At 41.6% G+C, this 22,260-nt stretch overlaps 1 protein-coding gene across 1 annotated transcript in view; it reads right to left on the reverse strand.

Moving 5' to 3' along the window:
• Window positions 1–3,880: 3,880 nt before the first annotated feature.
• The window catches only part of LOC139690476 (homeotic protein ultrabithorax-like), a 318,127-nt gene continuing 299,747 nt past the window's right edge, over window positions 3,881–22,260 (reverse strand). The window contains exon 3 of the mRNA XM_071587933.1: window positions 3,881–4,257. Coding sequence (XP_071444034.1) covers window positions 3,881–4,257 — 377 coding nt within the window. The remainder of the gene's footprint in view (window positions 4,258–22,260) is intronic.

The following is a 22,260-nucleotide window of genomic DNA, read 5'->3' on the forward strand; positions in this document are numbered from 1 at the left end:
CTTGGCATGCTATTTGTTAGTGCAATCGAATTTTTGTGCTCCATGTTTGTAAGTAACGATTCTGACTCTAACTAATTTTATGTATTTAATAAGTGTTTTTAATATTTAGATATTTAGTTGCCGGAATATTTTTAAATGTATCCAGCCCAAGTTCACATCACAAAATAGACGATATTAAATAACATGACGATGTTCAAATCATATTACAATTCATTAAAACCACTGGAATTGCAGAAAATAGACAATAAACGCAGTTTTCTTTCTAGGTGGAAAATCCAAAAGCTAAACTAATTTATAAATTACCTTATTTTATAAAGTTCCTCATTAAAAGCTGGTAGTAATCCAAAAAAAATTAATTTATTCAAAGTGAGAATCAAATCTTCCAAGTCAGGGGCTAAATTTCATCCTCAATATTTGAACCACTATCAATTGTTACCTGGAAATGACAATTTTCTGCATAACTAAAGAAATACACTCGGTAGTTTTCACGAAAAAAACTTTATTAATTTCATAGCCAGTTTATTTATTCAGTGATCATGAATTTTCACTAAGTAGAGCCTCAAGCCATCGAATTTAAATGTTCTTTTTCTATGGGTATGTTTTACATTACCCATAATAGATATAGCTTATGACAAATAATAAACAAATATTGTGAAAAGGTAATTAAAATAATGGCTGTTTCCGCGGAAGTGAATGAAAAATGTTAAATCCTACAAATATTATTTATTACTCTAAACAAACCGCGAGGTAACATTCCGCGAAATTAGCTAATGAAACGAAATAATGAACCAAAATACGTGGAAACTCGGCAAAACAAGGGTATGAATCAATGAAAAGTATTCCTGGATTTTTCAAAGTATATTTAGCACGTCTGGAATGAATAACTCCCTAAAAATAAAACCTGACCCAGTACACTTCTTAACGAAACTCTTTTATCGAGCGTCTAATTAATCAAAACATAGAATGGCTTCCATTCTAATAAAAATCATCTCCTAGGTAAGTAAATAATCACGAGAAGATTTTTACACGATTAATTAAAGTGTGAGAGTAGACCTTGGAAATATGTATCTGGATTTCACCTAAATACTTTCCTCCGACGACGTGGAGATCGCTTTGCCGCGAGCACGCCCAAATGGCTGTGGCGTGCGTCTCATCAATTCCCTCCCACACGTACGGGTGTTTTAAAATCCGAGGGAATTAGAAGCACGCGCCGGGCTAACCGCACCGGTACACGGACGAGACGGCGAGAAGGAAATGGGCGGGTGGGAGGATGCTGGGGTATAGCTTGAGTGGGCGGGTAGGGGCGTGAGTGAGTGAGAACGGCCTGACTGCGAGACTTGCTGCCCAAGAATTATACAGAGCCGGGTGTTCTTAAGAATGCACCGGGAGGTTGCCGGGAGGCACGAGGAAGAATCACGTACGCGTTGTATGTACTCTCCCCACATGCGTGGCGTCTTTCCTCTCCCTCTCTTTTTTTGTCTTGACCCTCGTGCTTTTTGCCGGCCAGCGACTGGCCATCATCCTTCCTTCTCCGACGACCAGCCTCTCTTTTTGCCACTTCACCCCCTTCAAGTCTTATCCTACTCTCTCTCACTCCTTCGTCGTTCCTTTTTCCGCGAGTGAGACGTTAGTATAAGAATGTATATATATGGATAGAGGGGGAATGGGGAAAGTGTTTCCGAAAAGAGGGGGAATGTAGAAGTCAGCTGTGCGGCGGCGGAGCAAGAATCTGCCCTCTTCATTGGAAAACGTAAGTTTTACCCACCATCATCCTCTTTCCCCTTCCTCCATCGCTCTCTCTCTCTGTCTGTTTCGCATTCTCGCTGCATATACGACGTTTGCATAGCAAGAGAACTTTTAAAAGTCCGTCGGTGCATGAGAAAATGTCTCCTTATTGCAGTAAGGATATACCTGAGGGGCTTGGGAAAGGTTAAAAGAAAATCGGGGGGAGGGGTAATTCTGATCTTTATAAAGACTTATACAAGGAATGTTAACTGAATATTTTAACATTCATTTTCTTCGTCATTTGGAAATGATGATCAACACATTATGGTAGATCGTTCAAATTGAATGATCTACCATAATGTGCAGTATGCGTGGCTACGTTTGTTTGTCACTATCAAGTAATCGGTTCCGAGGCCTCTAGAACAAGAAGAGTATTTACAATTTAGTAAAGTTATGTGTCTAAGTAGGTCAATTATTAAATATTTAAAAATAAAAATATATATGCGTTATAATTGAAAAAATAGCCTGCGATCGGATTGGATCTCTTTTTGATTCATTGTTACATTGCTTTGATCATTTATCTAAGAAGCGATACTTACTGATTCATTCCCTCTATTAATTCAAGAAATATACGTTAATAACAGACAAATGACAAATGTGTGTAGTAATTCATCATTCTGTTAAGGCATTAAAAAGCAAACCTATACCAAATAAATTATATTTTTATAGGTATGTCCATTAGCTATAAATATACCATACACTCTCTGTACAAACACCAGTGCTATCAATGCATTTCTCATGAAAATGCTCTTCCCATCACTTCAAGTATTATTAAACAGCCATAAAAATTTGACTTGGAACTTCCACTAAGTTAATCTAAGTACTTGTACTGCCTTATTTTATATGCATAATTTTTCATATGTGACCAAAGTTTACGGAACGCAGGTGCAGGAATAAAAAATATGGTCGACGCATAAAGATCCTAATAATATTCTTTACTATTTTACTAGTACTGAAAAGTAATAGGTTTATACTTATACCAGTAAGTCACTTTTTCTTTCAAAATGTATGAAATGCATTTTTGGGCAAGGTCTTCATTTTAAAGGAAATGCCTATTCCAAACTATAACGGATTACTTTAAAAAACATAACTCTTTAAGAAAACTATTATTTTGACGAAGTTAATACAACTGTATATATGTGTTAAAAACTACTATATTATATGTATGTTAAATTACTCATATATGTAATGCGGTTCCCGCGTAAGTCGTTTCAATAAAGTAAAATGATCATTAAGTTAAAGAATTATCGTCACAACGAATACTTCAAATTGATCGTTACGATCTCTTCCTTTGACAATTAAGGAATGAATAGAGGTAGAACTTTACTTAACTCTTGCCTGAAAGCACTATTTTCATGGATACAAAATTATTTGTCAACAATACTATACCAAAGCACAAGTAAGTATTTAAAATACGTTAATTACTGTGAATTTAGAAAAGCATTTGTGTTTAAAATTTTATTTTCCGGATGTAACTTAATGAGAATCAGATATCCTTTCTACCTAAATCGCAATGTGGTAATGATTTACTTCATTCAGAAATGCAAATCCTTTGCTTTGATTGAGTCTATAAGTCTACAAGACGAACACACAGAAAAACATGATGCAAATAATCACACTGTAAAGGAAAAATTCCACAAGATTTAACAATCTAAGAATCCGACGTTTACATAAATCACTGCAAATACCTTATCTCCTAACCAAATCATGCACGTGCAAAACCCAGTTTTTCCAACTTCAAAACAATACATCCATGTTCAAATCCCTTGAGATAGACGTTTTTCAGTTCAACAACATATATGCTTCTCAAGTTTAATTCATTTTACAATGAAGTCGACGCGTAAATGGCTGTCGCATACACACGCACGCAGAAGGCAACCGAGAGAAAAAGGAACCGCATGCGCCTACCTTTAGTTTCCTTCGCCAGCACACCATCCTCGACGACTCCCCATCCGCCCAGCGTGGTCCCGGGCGGACAGCGGCGAGGGGGCGGTGGCAGCGGGGGATAGGGGGCATTGGTGGCGGCTTCACGGGGGCGGTGACTCAGTGCTTAGATGGGTCGGAAGGGGCAGTGGGGGCCGGCGGGAGCTCTATCCTAGTTGGGGCCTCCCGTGTGATCGCCCGCGCCGCCGCCGCCGCCCACGCCCCCGGCCCCCGCCACTTGGGGGTTGCCTTGCTGCTGCTGTTGCTGGACGGCCGCCGCCGCGGCAGCCGCTGCCGCCGCAGCCTTCTGCGCCTGCGCCTGCTTCTCTTGCTCGTTGAGCTCCTTAATCGCCTGAATCTCCTTTTTGAGCTTCATTCTCCTGTTCTGGAACCATATCTTGATTTGTCTCTCCGTGAGACAGAGAGCGTGGGCCATTTCGATCCTCCTCCTCCGTGTCAGGTAGTGATTCGTGTGGAACTCCTTCTCCAACTCTAGCGTCTGGTACCGCGTGTACGTCTGCCTTCCTCTCCTGCGTAAACCGTTGGCTCCTGCAACGACACACAAGGATGAAACAAGATATTAGACGCTACTGAAGCCGAGGTCAAAGTTAATACTTTTAACGCTGGAAAATCGGCAATGCTACTATACGAAACAGCTCTGAAAATTGATGACACCAATTTCACTTCAACCGGAAACAATCACATGTTCACGCTTAAAAGAGACTGAGACTACGGCCCTTTTGATTCCAGAAGCAGTAGTTACGATGAATTGATTAAAACATTTTATCACGAGCGAAAAATCAGACGACAAATAAAGGAATGAGCCAAAAAACCGTCAGGCTTTGTGACGAGGTTTATTAAGAACTATTCAAAGAAACAGTGTAAACGAGATTGTTAAAATCTCGCGCAGCAATCCAGAGACAACTCCAAAGAGCCTCCTGGGCGCTATCCCCTTATCGACATATCCACGAAAGAGCCACAGAAAACAGAGTCCTTTTGAGTAACTTGAAACTCACTCCTCTACCGCTTCGATCAAGAATGCATTTGCAATCACGTTTCTCCACAACCGATTCTGATTTTCCTGAACGCAGTACATGTAGCATGGGACTAAGCAAAACGCCTGCGTTCCCTTCATACGGCGAGGAGGTCGAGGTAGCTGGGCATTAAAGTCACCTCACCCGTGGTTTATACGACGGGAAAGCAAGCACCACTTCAGAGTTATAGCCACAAATTCCCTTTATCAAATTGCCTGTCCACCGTTTACCTTGGAAAGAGCCCTAACATCTGTGTTGTATGGAAGAGTGTTTGTTCGGATAGTCGGTACTTAAACTACCTCCCATGAACTCCTCCTCGTGGAAGTTAAGCTGTGTAAAACCGGTAATCACATCAGACAGCCCACTGACGCTAGTTGGGGTCGAACCTTGGTCTCCAAGATGAAGAGTAGACCCTCAGTGATTACCCAACTCTACTCAAAAAAATTTTTAACTGCTTAACTAAGGAACCTGAGGGGTTAAAATTTAATGCTGGCCTTGGTTGCGCGGGGGACTCTGGCAATTTTTCTTCTGTCGAGAGATAGGGTTGGAGGATACCGCTTCGACGCCATGTGGAGGATCTTTTTATCGTGAAAGATTGTTTTAATGGCTGCCATCGTCTTCGGGAAAGATAAGCAGCCACCGTGTCGAGAAAAGAAGTTCGGTTAGACTTTATTGCGGATCGTTAAGGAAGAACATGAAGAATAAAGCGTGGTAAACGTACACGCTATTTCACCGCGGAGGATTTCACGTGTTTATTAAGTCTCAGCCGTGGTCCCATCGGTCTCCTCACCGTACACATGTTGTGTCCAGCCAAGAAGTTGAATTCCGGCTCGTGTAGCAATATATTAATCTTCGATCTCAAGACTTTGACACTACATTTTCCACATCATCAGCCCCAGAGCCCCAGGCGGTCCCCCTTCATGTTTTTTTCCTCAACCTGTTATGCATATTCCGTGCCGACTTTATGAAGCGATAAGCTATTTTACCCAACTCGAAAAAATAAATGAGGACAAAAAGGAATCACACAGCAGTGGCTACGAAAGGCCATGATGAATGCGAAGGTTTTCCGCTGTCGCGTGAGAGAATATAGCCAGGGCGGGGTTGGTCCGAAGCGGTCGGCGGTAGGGGCCGCGGGGAAGTCGGTGTGTGTGTGGGGGGCACGAAGATATGACGAGTAGGAGGATGTGGAAGGGAGAGTAGGAGAAGGCGAAGGCGCAACAGAGCAGGGGGAAGGGTGCGGAGGATACTCACGCCACCTCAATGGAAACGACGGCAGTCGAGAAGAGCGGAGACTGGTCCATCCCTCCATTAGCAAGAACGCCTCCCCATTGGACGAGGAGGAGTTTAACACGGAGACTGGGAAAGGATAGCGTGGGTCGGGATGTGGAGGGGGGCGGGGGGAAAAATTCAACTCATCAAGGACGCCCTCCGAGGGGCGGCGGACTCTTGCTCCGGTGGGAGAGACAAAAAAGAAAAGTACGCCTAAGAAGATGAAAGGCGAGAGAGGGTGGCGGGGGTTTCGACGGGGAGGCTGAGGGAATGAAATGAGAGGGAACTACAGTTTGGGAGATGAAGGCAATTTAACCTTCGTTGCCGTGGGAAGTTATTCAGGACACCGACTACAATTTTAAATTTTGCCTAATGTGTTCGCACCAAGCGGCGGTGACTCAGCAGATGGAATTCGATAAACGAAGCGCAAGTGGCAATACCAAGAGGGTCTCCTCTTCGAAAATAAAGAAAATACGAAAAATCTCCAGATAGACAGCTTTTTAAATGAAGATCTATAGGTGTTCACATCTTAGAGGCATGAGTATTTTTCACTCTTTTATCCAATTCCGGTGAAAATATCCGTCTTTTTGTACAAGCTCTTCCGCAGTCCATCATATTACAGCACAGAAATTTTTTTTGAAGATTTAAGAGAAGGATTTGACGATAAAAATGGGTAATTGGCAATAAAATATCAGGAAAACTGGTAGCTAGGCATGGAAATGCGAGCCGAAGTATTTATGATGGCAGATCGATGGAAAGGAAGATAAACGGTTTCTCCCGAGGGCGCAATCGAGCCTAAGGTGCTCCCAACTCCTTGCCTGGATTAGGAGGACGGATGAAAGATAGAGGCGGGGAGGGGAATGGATGGTAGGGGACGGGTTACAAGGGGAGGAGGAGGGCAGTAATCTCAGTGGTCTCACCGAAAAGGCAAGGTCTCCACCGCTGAAAGAGATCTCAAAAGTTGGAGAGGAATGAAAGCAACACAAGTGCTGACTTAAAACTTACAACCACTGACAGGGCTCAAGATCCAGTTTACAAGGAGAGAGCAGGGCGGGTGATGGGAATTGGAAAGAGGGAAAAATAAGGAATAAGGAGGAGGGACTGCTGAAGTATTGGACGAACGAGAAAACGCAGCGTGGATTAATATAAACGGTCGACGATATCTCACTCCCGCTCTCCCTCTACCCTCTCTCTCTCTCTCTCTCTCTCTCTCTCTCTCTCTCTCTCTCCAGGCATTATGGAGGCAGCAATCGGACAACGGCATCGAAATATAACTTTGACATGAGCAGCGCTCTGCGAGGGGTATCCGAGCCTCCGTGGGCTGTGAGGATTATCTTTGAGGTTGGAGCGAGTGTTGGGGAGGAGAGTGGGAAAGGTTTGATGGTGAGAGGGGAATTAAAAAGCAAGGGCGAAGGGCGGGGAGGAAAGGGGTAATTTGGGAAGGAGGGGATAGGTGGAGGGGAGAGATTTGGGGAGCGGGGCGCAATCGGGGTGGAGGCGGGTGGAGAGATGGAAGGGGGAAGAAGGGTAGGCGCGGAGGTGGCGGCGGCGGGCGGTGTGGCTTGCGTGGACTTCTTGAGGGAGGCGGAGGAACGATTACGGACTCGAGGCATATAATCATTTCTACTCAGGCCGATTGAGACGCCATCTTCACGGCATCTCGTGATGGTTCCCCGGCCCCGCCCCCGGAGGCTTGCAAAACACTCTTCATGTCGAGCATGCCCTTCCATTCCTTTTCAATCCAGAGATGAGAATTTGAAGAGATGGGAGGAGACGGAGCACGGGGAAGAGAATTTGTGGTAATCATTGAGGGGAGAGGTAAAGTTGGAAAAACGACCGGGTGATGACTCTATCCGAGCAATGCGATGGTTATAGAATCCCTATTCTCGTCAAAGACCGATTGATGTTTTAAAACCGATCCATCATTTCCCAAGGGTGTTATCACTGGTTTCTGGTGATGAAATGGGACTATGAAAAGTATTCTCTTATTTTTGATCATAAATTGTTCTTCACAATTGGACCAAGTTTGGTATATCCCGGCGGTGTTGAATATTTTTCAGAGGTATCTCGATCCCTACTTGAGGTGCTTTGTGGAGGGCACTTTGAGTGAGTACGCCGTCCGTCGGATGGGACGTTAAGCCGCGGACCCCTTGGCGCCTTTCGTAAAGAGAAGGCTAATGCCGACGCCGGGTTTATCTCCACCCTTCATCCTTTCCTGTCCTTCCCCTATGGCGCAAATGACCTTAGCTGTCGGTCGCCTCCCCTCAAAACTACTACTACTACCCCCCCAAGTTTGGTTAGGCTTCAAGTAACTTTATCTATTTAACTTAAGAAGAGTTACGGACGATGTTATCGAATTTTTGGGAATAAACAGATGGCATATTTGACGCGAAATATAATAACAATTTATGTATTACCACATATCCCGAATTTTCCAATAATTATCAATATGTCTTTATTGTAAGGAGAACACGAAGAGCAGACCTACTCCCAATAGCCATTATTTTACTATCCCCCTAGGTAACTGTAACTTATTTCAAAATGACCAAAATGTTGACATTTAAGCATCGGAAGCAAAACATTCTAGTCATGCATAAAAAATCATAATTAAAATTAGGCCCAACAATAATTACGCATAGAGATAAACTTGTTAGGTTAAAATGTCAATAAAATATAAAAATGAGTTTTGCACTGAATAAGCATGTTAACCAACATACGGAAAAGGCTCATGTGGAGAGGGCATGTCTCGTATATGTGAAGGATGAAAATGGTTAGAAAAATGAATGGATAATATGGTGGGGACGAAGAATAATTTTACGACTACATATCACGCACATTTCATATAGATAAAAATAACACTAAAAATTTGCAGGAATGACAGATAACTGGAATATTTTCTCCAATTTCCACTTACGAGTGAAAATTTAGAAGCTTATAAAACTTTAAACCCCCGCGAACACGAGTAATACACTCGTATATTAATGAATAAAGGGGATAAAAGGCAAGTACATAGTTTGGTTTAAAATTCTAACCCCCGAAAAATTCACACAAAGGTGAGCAGAACACTTAGTAGTGTGTGTGTGTGTGGCTGGGAAAAATTATATATTTTTCAAGTTAACACCAGCGAGCAAAAACACACAAAAAAGGAAAGAAACACATGTTTTCGAATTTTTGGCGGTCCAGCCACCTTTCTCAAGGAAGGAGAAGGTTTTCGGCTATCTCTTCCGTTAGAAAGGCTTGACCACCAAAAAATCGAAAACCTGTGACTTTCTTTTATTTTTTGTATTTCTGTGTGTTTGTTTTTTTGCGCTACTGCTTAATATTTTCACAAACCATTAAAATAATCGTTCATTGCTCCGCATCTGTTGAGCGTTTTAATGTGAAGAAATCAGGTAATAACCTTTTATCTATCTGTCAATTTCTTTTCTGATAATATTATTGTGACAATCCTTCTGGAGTATGGACTCGTTGTAATTTGTCCATCAAGGAAATATTGATATGATACCTTACAAGAGATAATACTAAAAAAATATGGCCTAAAGGCATTCTCCATATTTGAAAATAGTTAAACGTGTTCAAAAGCTCGCATGGAATTCTTACATTATTTTGACTTTTTTCCGATGCTTTAGTTTGCACATAATGGGCGTATTTTTCATTTAGAAATGAACTTTGGGTTACAAGGAGGGAAAACAAAATCAGTTTCCGAGATATAGAGCACCATTTAATGCGCGCGTGTGTGCAGAATTAGGTGGAATAAATCAGCCAGATCGAGGAGGTGGAGGTAGGAGGAGAGAGGGGATGGTGGATGGGTGGGAGAGAGCGAAGGGGGTCGGAGGAGAAGAAAGGGTCGACTCAGTCGAGGGTTTTTTGGGGGAGGGATTGCGAGAAGGGGACAGGGGGGGGGAAAGAACCCGAACCCCCCTCCCGAGTACCTCCGCTGCCTGAGGTGGTCCAGAGCCAATATTTGCTTCGGAGTGGAGATGGAGGAGATAAGGCAGGATTCACGGTGGGGCCATCCATTCCTTTGGCCTTCCCGTAAAAAGGACGACGCATGCGAGAGGGTCGGATAGAAGGAGGGAAGGGTTTTAGGGCGAAGTATGGCCGACAGGGCGGCGAAGGGAAGCAGGGTATAGGTGAGGGAACAATGGAGCTCTGAGGAAAAAACTCCAAATCCCTTGAGGGTTTTTCGCATGCTTCTTAACGGATACCATCCGTGCACTTGGTCGCTGGCAATTATCAGCGTACAAAAACCATATTGGGACAGAGGAAATTTGGCTGATTGAAGACAAAATTACTGGCAGATAAGGATTTTTGATTCCTCTTAAGCAAGATACCACACCGGAGGCCTTTAAAGATAAATGTGAGTGTTGCTGGGAGGGAAGTTTTAAGAACTGAATAAGTAGCCGAAGTTTTCTCTTTATGGTCTTCCGGTATAAACAATATAACTGAATCATGTAAAATAAGTTATTTTACAATTTTGCCTTTTTCCAAGTTAGCCGTAAAGGAATCACTCATGCGTATTTTTGAACAATTGATGCTTGATAACGACTCTGGCTATATTCAAGAGGTAAAACAAAACAAATTTGTATATAAGAATGAATACATATCCACTACTGCGCATTGCTAACATTTCCTTTATCAAAAATCATTTTAAAGTTTGGTTATTTAATAAAAAACAATTATAAATCCTGTCAATCCGTCTGGGTTATTTCATCTCAAGAGAATCTGGAAGTAATGATGAAGGCATACAAAATCTTAATCCAATATATTTCCTAAAAATAGTGGAAGTCAATCCGCATTCACTTTCTGCCTTAATAGTGGCAGGGCAAGCAAAAATTGAAAAATTTAAAATTAATATTTAGGACAATGTTTGCTTCGAGGATTGCTTTGAGTTGCATCAATTCTCCTTTATCAAATATTACCTATCGATAACATTATGTTCATCAGTATTCAATATTTTCGAAATTGATTGAATAATAGATCGATTAAAATATTAGAAAATAGGCACTTAAGTTTGTACATAGCTATAGTTTCATCGGAATAAATGATATTGCAATTGTATTTTTCTCATAGATCTAGAATTAAATCACAATTCTTTAGTGTCGCTTTATTAAATCAAGAAGATTTCAATATCATTGAAATTAACTGAAAAAATTCAGTGAAATATTAAATTAAGAGATATTCAACTGTAAACGTATTCAGTATTAATTAGATTGATGATAGTGATAAAATTATTGATATGTGCATTTCAAATTGTTTTAACGTAACATCTGAGAGTTATCCTCACAGATATAAATACTTAAAACAATACGAATCACGTGGATTTGTTCTTTATTGGTTTCTGCTCAATTACCGTACTAACAGGTAAGTTTTTTAATTTATTTACTATTATTAAAGTGGTACATGTAATAAAAGCAATAAATATGGCATACTTGCACAAGAAATATGCAATGTAAGAAGCATGATATTAATCGCAATTGATTGAAAGTTTTGAGAATTTGAACACATAATAAAGTCAAATAAAATACTTTCCAGAACATGCTATTGAGCAAATAACATTAACCTGAATCATACTAAGGAAAGGGACTCAAAGATGAAATAATGCTTTTCAATTTTAGCCTCATTTTAAACTTTTTATGCATTGATACAAGGAAAGAAAACCTAATAATAGTCTCCCGCAAAAAATCATGGCATTCATAAGATTCGGTGGCGGCATTACACATTAATTCATTTGATTGTACGAATAATTACTCAAAATAATCAAAACTAAGACCTTAGTTATTTGTTCAAAATTCGCATATTCTTTGCTTGAAAAAGAAACTAACGAAAAAATATACTTTAAGGAAAAATCTTGTATTTCGGAAAAAATTGCCAATTTTATTTCTTTTCCAAATCTATTAAAATTACATAAGTTGACATTTTTATTCCAAATTTATACCAACTTTTGACCTTAACCATGATCAAATGCATATAATAAAAACTAATAACTTTCACATTTATTTACATTAAGTCCTTCACAATATCTATCGTACGATTCTCAGTGTTTCGATTATCCTACCTTCGCCGAAATCTGCCGACTCTAGATCACATCCACCCAACTTCAAAACGACCGTCGGAATAGGCTATTTGAGGCCTTGGAGGCACAACCCCCCTAAGCCTTGCCGAAAGCCTTTACACGACAGACGGTACAATCACGCCAATTCGACTCCTAGCCAGCCTCATAAGCAAATGGGATTAACTGTTCGCCACCTTGCAACGCTCTACAGGGCCTCAAATAGAGATGGAGATCCAACAGGAAAATAAAGAGTGAGTATGCGGGCGAGTATTGGAGGGTACATAACACATTCTCCTCCTCCACCCCCAACCCCGTAAGCCGTCTCACCAGGCCCGCTCCCTCAAACTACGAACCCCGAATCCAAATGTGCCACTTACCGGCAAAGGCGAACTTTTCCCTCAACGACTCCTCCATCTCACTGATCGCCGACCTCGCGGGGCCGAGATAGCACGATAAGTGCGCTCGCAAGAAACCGCAGCATATGCCCCCGGGTGGGCGGTGTCCCGGCGAACCGCATACTTCTCCTCGCGGCGCAGTGGCGGCCGGCTCCATGGGCGACACGTGTGGAGGAGGTGCGAGGAAAAACGGGCAACTGCCCCCTTCGCAACAATCCATTGGTGGGAAGGGGGGAGACGTGTATTTGGCGACGGTCACCGCGAATTGCGATAACAAATGGGGATGGGAGGGGCCGGCAGGATGAAATGCGGAGAGGTTCACCTGACACAAAGCTAGATATGGAGCGCCCGATCCTTCTTATCCCCCGGGTGGGGTCAAAGAGATGAGCGAGCACGGCACGGGATGCGAAAAAAAGTAAAACTTCCCCGGTGATTCCAGAGTCAAATAGTCACGACGAGGAATGGCGTCCTTCGATGCACTGAGAGGAGTGAAGGAAGACTTTGACAGCGATGCTCCAAGACAATGAAAATGCGGGAGGGGATCACGGAGGGTGGGAGGGAAGGCACTAGCAATGGAGTGGGTGGACGGCTCGTTGACGTGCGATGGGCGTCAGCTGTGGTGGTTGTGGGAAAGACTGGGAAAAATGTGAATGAGAGAAGTGGGAGGGAAATGAAGGAGAGGAACGCAGGCAGAAGGCGAGGGGCGTCGGGTATTTGCAGCGGGGTTCAAGCGCTGAATGCAAGGCACCAAAGGGTGCACAAAACTCACAAAAAGTCCGGGAACGACTTGGATGAGATATAACTGACTCCCCAGTAGACATCACCGATGTGCTTTAAAAGACCCGCCGGCCTATATCGTCACCGTACACACCTCTCCGAGGGGAAAGGGGCGAGTGGGCGTCGGGGAGGTAAGTCTCACGAGAAGGAGAGGGATAAAGGCCGCGGGCGTGAAGGACGATGTAGTTACATAGATGTTTCACATAAGTGATGGAGATAAAAAAATGCAGGACTTGAGATTGGTCGGGAACTTGATTGAGGATCTCTTCAAGGCATCATCCGTGCAGTTGTTACATTCTCTCTCAAACCACGAGAGCAGGTGTGGATAATGGGTGAGAAAGCGCGAAGTGAGTCGTCTGTGGTTATCGTGGATTTGGCTTGTTTTTACGAGGCGGCTTAAACAATACACGCACATGCTAATCTTATTCAGAAATATAGTTTTTCTGTCTATAAAAGATGGTCAAGTGTCTTTTTTATTTGTCGAACGTGGGAAAAGGTGTAAACCATTCATGCACTTGTTCTTAAAGCAATGAGTACCTGTAATTAGCATCGCTTTGATTTTATAATAGAGATTCTTAACATTGGATGATGTGGTATAATTGAGCCATAATGACAGAAACAGAGCAAAACGCTTGCAATTTTAAGCTTAAAATACATAAGGAACAATTACAATTGCTTTTCTCTGTTTCTGTCATCGTTTTTATTGTTGGTGGACCGTAATATCCCAGTGGGTAGAGTTTATATCTACTGCTGACTTAGGACCGAGTTCGATTTAGGGTGATACCTGTCAGCACTCTCAACTGAACTCAAGTTGTGTGATTATTCTGAAACTAGATCTTTTCCTATGGCCTAGAACATGACACAGAGAGAACGAAACCGACCCCACTACCCTAATGTTTGAATTTCACCCACCGTTTGGGTCGCTAATATGAGAGTTACATCCTAACCGATCAAACTAATGTGTGTGGTGAAAGTTTTGGTAGACGTTGAGCTGGTTATTTCAGCAGGAATATTTAAAAATTTAAACGAATTCTTTAAAATGTGTTTAAACCTTTGATCAACTTTTAGGTTAGGAAAATTTTGATAATATTATTTCAGCAGACAAACGCGTACAGTTAAGAAGCATTAGAAATTTACGTAAAATTCATGAATAGGAACATGAGTCACCTTTTCTTTTACTCTTTAAGAGTAATTTACCCTAAATAGGTACTAAAGGCTACATGTGAAGGCCAGACGTTATATTTATTTACGATCACATTACTGCTTTAGAAATCGTGTTTTTAAGTCCCATTGTTTAAGTTAGGCCTTTTTCCTCGATTCTTCTTTTACATGAGCAAATGAATGTAACGAAGCGCATTTTGAAATTCCATGACGACCTTACGCTAATCCTTAGGTAACGATTTACTATATACACACACACACATTTGACATCGTTATATATATATATATATATATATATGCATATATATAATGTATATGAAGTCAGAACTAGTAAACTATTATATCCGGTAATATTTTCTAGAGTTTATATGTTATTTAATCATATCTAACTGCTCATATAAATAAATACCTCCATGTAAAATTATAAACACACGGGTGAAGGCTCCATTTAAAAATGGGACTTCTGTTATAATTTAATAAACATTGGGATCTTCGCTCTATTCATAGGCAGATAGCTAAAAACATATTTTTACTCGAAGAGGAAATATCATAAAATAACTTATGACATAAGATTATTTAAATTAACTATATATTTTGGTTGAGAAATACAACGCATTGAATTCAATCATAGGCATTTCAGTTGAAAGCATTGAAGTGATATCTTACGCTTATCTACGAGATTCCTATAAACTTATTTTCGTGCCGAAATTCTAATTTTTGCATTTTAAATTTCAGAACTCGTGAAGTAGTAAAAGTAACTATAACATCAAATAAATGCTTTCAATATTTTGTATAAGAAACGATCTTTAAAGAACTAGAAAATATTTTCAGCATCATTCATGTTAGATCAATTATCTTGATAAATTAATTGAAACATTTTTCTCCTTTGAATAATAAATCTCGTAAATTACATGTATTCAACTTAAGGACGCCGAAGTACAATGCAAATGGACTAACTATTGGGAATACATCTAATCAATGATTTTGAAAGTTTATTCCACAGCTAAGGTCATTTCATATACGTTTTGGCACATATCATGGAAAATTGAGCTGCAAGTTCAAGTCCATCGTTAAGGAGAGGTATATTCAAAATATTGAACAGATTTGTTGACATCAAGAAATGAAGTCTAATAATACATGCTACAAAAATTTGGTTTATCAATCTGAATGCTACTAAGCTAAGACCACCATTACAAATATAATTAGCAAATAGCAACACAACTAATTATAAAACACATGTTCAAATAATCTTGATATTTTATGACTCATATTTAGTTCTAAACTAAGTACTAACACTTCCTGTGATTTTTCAAAACTATTTGCTCATTATTAAACTAATTTATTATTACCATAGATATGCAGCTAATTCCTTATTTACATAATACACATGAAGGGGTCCCTTTAATAATTGATGAATATGGAGAACAAAGAAATACATACGGGAAAGAATATATGCATTGTAATTTGATGACTTACATTTTCAAATTATCGTAAAAATTGCTATTTAAATTATTTAGCAATTAAATGCACAAGATAAATACGTAGAGTTATTGCTTAAAATCATCTAGGAGGCAAAAAAGAGGGTTTAGAAAGAATGAAACTTTTTGATGTACCTTTTGATTAAGAGGAAGAAGGATGAGATGAAGAGAGGGAGGGATGGGTAGAGGAAGAGATGGAGAAGACTATGTAGGACGAATGAGAGGCTGGTAGTACACATATCGCACGGCCAGGGGCGATTTCCGGAAAGGCGAAAATTCCGGGAAAGGGACGAGTGGACTAACAGTGGGGGAGAGGGAGGGAGCCAAGAAGGGCCTGGGAAGAAGGAGCAAAGTGGATCGGGGGAGATAGTTGAACCTGAAGGGGGGAGGTGAGGTTTGGATTGTATATTCACGGAAAGAAGAAATGGAAGGATAAATGCAAGGGGGAGAGATGAGCCTGCGGCCCTGGGGGCAGAGTGGGGAAGGGAAGGGAGAGGGAGATGATTTGTCATCCTATTTTTCCGTCTCTGCGAGTTTGCGTCTTCCATCCCCCAGAATCTCCTCCTTCCTCACCCTTCCTTCCCCGTCTTCTCCCAACCGCCGGTCTCCTTAAGAATGTCACGCCCCTCCAACTCCAGGGAGTGAACCTGTCCCCTCCTTCCCTTCTTCCGCGAAGGATCCCCCCCGATTTCCCCCTCTGCCTCCCTGTTCGACCCCCTCTCCCCACAACTCCGCTCACACACACACACGTAGACCAGACCGGCACACACATGAGTCGTTCGGTGGATGGGAGAGGAGTCTCTGAGAGGCGGCTCGCAAGACGGGGTGGGAAAAAAAGGCGGTGAGGAGGAATGGTTTGGAAGGAGGGGGGGATGAGGGAGGCGAGAGTATAAGAGAGGGTCTTAGGGGTGGACTTGGGGGTAGATCTGGGGACTTGGGTAGGGAAGGGAAGGAGGAGAAGATGGAATGGAGGTGGTGTGGGCGCGGGAGGCGGAGTAGGATGGGAGCGGTAGGACAGGAGGGTGGGATGGGGTTTTAGGCGGGGAAGGAGAAACCTTCTCTACCAATTAAACTCCGGGCATAAATCTTAAAGGAGTGTGGCGGAGCAGGGGAAAGGGGGCGCGCGTGTGAGTACGGGGGTGGGTGCGGCCGGGTCTGCGCGGCTAAACGAAAGAAGTGACGGGACGAGGCTGGGGGGGATGCGGCCCCCGAGGGAGGGACGCGACGGCGTAGGGGTTGGCGAGGAAGGAGGCACGGGGCATGATGGGGGAGGTGCGTGTGGTGGAGGAGGTGGGGGAAATGAGGTTAGGGGGGGGGGAGAAGGGAATCGTTTCGTGGGGGAAGCTGGAGTTTTGGAAATAAAGCGGAAGTTAACTAGAGGCGAGAAGTGGACTCCTGGATAGTCTCCGGGGAAGCTGAGTATTAAATTTTGGCAGTCGAAGCAAAATATTAACTCCAGTGTTAACATTTTACAGCACCTCCATCAATGCACGCATTGTGATCCGCGTAAAAAAGGAAGTTCTTCTGTTTAAAGCTGACAACTCACTTGAAAGAGAGTAGTCCGGCAAATGGTTGGTGGAACCTTATTAAATCATCTTTTTTTAGAATAGGAAAAAATACTACGCACGCTCGTTAACATTTCAATAATAGCAGAAAGGAGAAAAACGGCGAATCCAAAACATACATGAAAGGATAAAAACTCTAAAGAACATCAAGTGTAGAGTTTTTTCGACCAAATATTGCATCAAAATTGATAGATTAATGTAACCGAGTCAATGTCAGTTACAATTAGTCTCGAGAGTGGCAATGGACAGCAACCATCAGCGAATAAGAAATTTAATTGCCCGTAAAATATTCGGAGACGTAATTGCCACTGCACCTTTCATCGCATGATAATAGAACGATAAAGTTGAAGGAACAAAACTTCTTTTACGAAAAGTTAAAAACACGAGGGTAAATATAACTCTCGTGAAGCAGTCACTTCCAATTTGCCGACTAGACGGCCCGAGACATTATACATCAGGCGTTAACGTCTCCGCCTGGTATACGCGGAGTCGTAAATAAACGCCTTCTATCGCGGGCACTAACTCATGATCCTCTCCCGATACCGAAATTTGACCAATACCAACATACCTACACAAACAAACACAAACAACGTGTTTATACCTCTCTGTAAAAGCGCACATGTTCGAAAATCGCAGAAACCCAAGCTACTAGGGTAAATAAACTCGAGGAAACTACGCATAGGGAGGAGAAAAGTTGTTAAAAAAAGGTTATATTTTCGGCCGAAAAACAAAGAGATTTGAGGAGGGGCATATGGGAACTCACCACCATCGAACGAGCCATCCTCACCCCTCCAAGAACCGCCGCCTGGGGGAAGGTCGCCATATGGAAAAAAAAATAAAGAGGAGACCGTGATATGTAGTGAAAGGGATTGCATTATGCAGCACACGCAGTCACACAAGAGACTTCTGATCACAGAGCGACACGAAATGAGATGAATACAAATGCGCCCCAGCGTTAAAGGCTCGTATTTCGCAATCCCTCAGATGCTAGATGGGAGGAGTTGAGGGAGAGGAAACGGGTGGTGGACGGCTGGAATGGGTCTGAGGTGGGGAGGGAGGGAGGATCAGGAGAGAGGCGACTTGCTAAAAGAGTGGGAGACTTTTGATGAAGGACGTCTCGGAATCTGGCGAATGCGGCAAAGTGTACGTACGTTACTCGCTTGCGCGGGGAGAGGGGATGGATGCGGATTTTACTTTTCCTCAACTTTCTACTCCTCCCTTCTAATCCACGCAAAAGCCCACGCCTTACATTTCTCCCTAACTCTTTATATCTTTGGACCGCGAATCTTATGACGAAGAGTTCTTTTTCACCCTTCCCACAACCTCCCACTTCCGCTCCCCTCTTCAGCATATCTTGTGCTCAGCTCATTTTGGCCACTAGGACTCCCCCCGTGAAAACAACCACAACTTCCTCCAAACGGAACTACTTCCTCCATTCCCTTCCTCAACACTCCACCTCCTTCCTTCAACCCTCCGCACGAAACCTCAAGCCACTTCCGTCTCCACCCCTCCCCCCTGGGGATGCATATCAAGCCACCATACACCGCCCAGAGTCCCTCAACCCACCGCACGCCGCGGATTGTTCCTACATATTCTTCCGCTGCCGTTTCTCAGCGATGATACCCACCGCCCCCACCTTCTCCTCCACCACTCCGAGTGATATATTCCGAATTCGCATCTTCTGGATTGAACGGGGACTGAGTGGAGTGGGGGGAGTTATTGGGATGTAGTAGGAGGAAAGTAGAGTGGTGTGGGTCCGGGACGGTGAAGGGGGGTGTGTGCGAGGGTTTTAAGTCTGAGAATCCATGCGGGGTAGGGCGATGGGTTGGCGGAGCGGGGGTGGCGGTTGACGAATGAGGAGGATGGGAAGCGGCCGACTTTGGAGGACGGATTGCCCTGGCCGGGTCCCTTGCTTCTAAGAGGGGAGTGAAGGGGTGAAATTGGGTTGTTGGAGGAGGAACTGCAAAAAGTAAATGGTAGGGGGTGGGTGTTGGGAGAAGATCTGAGATGAGATGCGATTGGCTCTTCGGGGGGGAGGGGGAGAGGAAAAAGGGAAACGTTCGGCAGGGAATGAGTCGGGAGGTGGGGTGGTAGCGTACGCTTGAAAAAATACGGGTGTGACGCTGGGAGGGGGCAAAAATGTACGGGTGGAGGTGTGGGGAGGGGCGGGGGATGAAAAAGGGAGGAAAAGCGGATAGGAAGTGTAAAGAGGATGGTGGGAGGGTGGAGGAGGGATGGGTGAGTGATGCAGGGGGGTAACTCTGTGACAGGGACAATTTCAACGTGCCCGGGCCTCCTTTTAGGGCTTATCTGTTTCTTTCTCGGCACCACCGCCTCACTCTTTCCCTCCCCTTCACTAAATCCTTCCCCATATCCATCCCGTTCACCCCACCGTTCCCTTCCCTCTCCCTCGCCTCCTTATCCCCCTCCATTCTTTTTCCATCCCCTCCCGGACCCACGTCCGTATTTTCTTAGCTGCCGTCTTCTTCCTACTCACATACCCCTACCCAATCTCCAGGTTTTTCTCCAACTCCCCCGCCTCCGTCTCATCCCTCTCTTTCCCCGACTCCTCCTCCTTCTTCCTTCCCAACTTCATTCCGCACTTCCCTTAAAGGGTTTCCTTTTTTGTTTGCTCTGAAGGCGGAAAATGGAAATGCTACCCAGAATAATAAATCGAGTCTTTAAAAAACTGAAACTTATGGTTTCGGTTACTGCGGAAATACTGAGGGAGTTGAGTAAAACCAGGGAATAGAAGATATGAGAGTTCATGTGCAAAGTGAGAGCAAATTAGTATCGTGGAGAGAAGTTATTCAGAGCTTGAGATAAATTTACTACCCAAGGGTCCAGGTAATGTTGAAATTCTCAAATTTGAACTAGCAGCTTCCTTATATAATTCGAAATTTAAAATGTTTTGTAATTTTCGAAGACAAACGCTTCAATTTATGCAATTCTATTTTGCTAGTAACTTAATTTTCAGACTACAACGGTTCAGTCAGCACTACCTGATAACTTCTCACATCCTGTTAGCTCTTATAATAAATACTCTCTATCGCGTACTTTTGAACAGCTAAAAAGGTTTGATACAGTTTTACTAATTTGGCAGATGTGTTATTTGTATAGACACATTTATTTGATTGAGGACGTTGAAAATCAAATCACGAAACCGGGGCTCACATATTCTGATAATAATGATAGTTATTTATTCTTAAACAGTAATTCCTCATCGTATCATCTATACCTCTTAGAAATATCTTTAGGGGCTAAATACTTTTATTTTATGTTACACAGTATAAATATTTGCTATTGTTACAAATAGAGTTGCTAATTTATCCGCTTTTGAATAATTACTGAACAGTTGGTGGAACGGTTTAACGCAAAAATGAATTTCATCTTCCAAGGCCAAAGTTAATTAAACTGTTTCTTTTCAGTTGACTCATATCACAACAAAATTCTTCATTGAATGACATTCAATTTACAAGAAATTTGGTCACGTGAAACCAAAATATATTGATAAGAGATGATTAAGAAACACAGGAAAACACCGATTAATTTAGGCACTGAAGGTCACAAGAGTAGTCGTTAAAAAATTTATGAATAATTCAACATCTGAACTTATCTCCATTACATTTACGAACGGGGGAAAGGGTCTAGAGGCTAAAATCTTCTATGCATCATGATGTTAACCAAGACTATATTAGTTCAACAATTCTTGTGCATGAATTACATTTGAACAAGCTAATAAGATAAATTATATGAAATGCTCAATAAATATTATTTTAAACGCGATTATTCAATATTTATGCACTAAAACCAATTGAGTACGTAAAGTTTTTGATAATCCACATTAGCAAAAGAAAATAGCTACTTCATTTTGTCTCCTTAATTATTTTTGAGGTAACATTTGTTTCTAAAAGGTAACGGCTGTCAATATAATTGGAATTCTTTTCACCCAAAACAGTTATTTTTACGATGTTTACCACATTTACAAAGAAGAGTATTGAAAAAAGATCCATTTATCAAAATCTAGGTACTTATAAATATTTTCTTTATGTCTAAGTACTCATATATATATATATATATATATATATATGTATATATATATAGTATATATTTATGAGTACTATAATTATATATATATATATATATATATATATATATATATATATATATATACATATATATAATTATATATATATATATATTATTAAAGAAAATGAGTTTTTATCGAATTAATATTTTTATTTTGATCTGCAATTTAATCCTTACCTATTCATTATAACTATTTCATTCATTTAAATGGCTTTAATAAGAACAACAATTTGAATCATTTTTTTTGTTTTCAAAGTAATTATCTAATCTAATTTTTCAGAGAATTTCCGATACTTAGGTTTTATTTCGTTGCCACTATTGGGTAATCAAAATAATGTGTATTTGTCTTTTATCACGACTTTTTTATCTGTGTGTAGATAAGAAAGATATGTCCCGTAGTCTATGGATTTTTATAATGGGTCTAAAGCAAATACATGAAACTTGTGGTTGAGTCGCTTAGTCAGCATGTTTGGGAAAGACATGCTAGCTAAGCTACAAATTGCATGAAATTATCTTTGGTTAACGGTGTTTCCATTTTCTTACAATTTTTTCATATCCTTATTACCAGAAACTGTTTGTTAACAACACTTCATATCTTATTTATATCAATCGCCAGGTTTCTCTTGTTTTGGGAATATACAACTAATGCAGTGTAAAAGTCATTTTACTCTTCTTGTATCAATATTCAATCACTCAAATATATCTATACACAAATTGATTGACTTGTAT

Source organism: Hetaerina americana, unplaced genomic scaffold, assembly GCF_022747635.1.
Source record: "Hetaerina americana unplaced genomic scaffold, ioHetAmer1.1.p SCAF_3, whole genome shotgun sequence".
Lineage (NCBI taxonomy): Eukaryota > Metazoa > Arthropoda > Insecta > Odonata > Calopterygidae > Hetaerina > Hetaerina americana.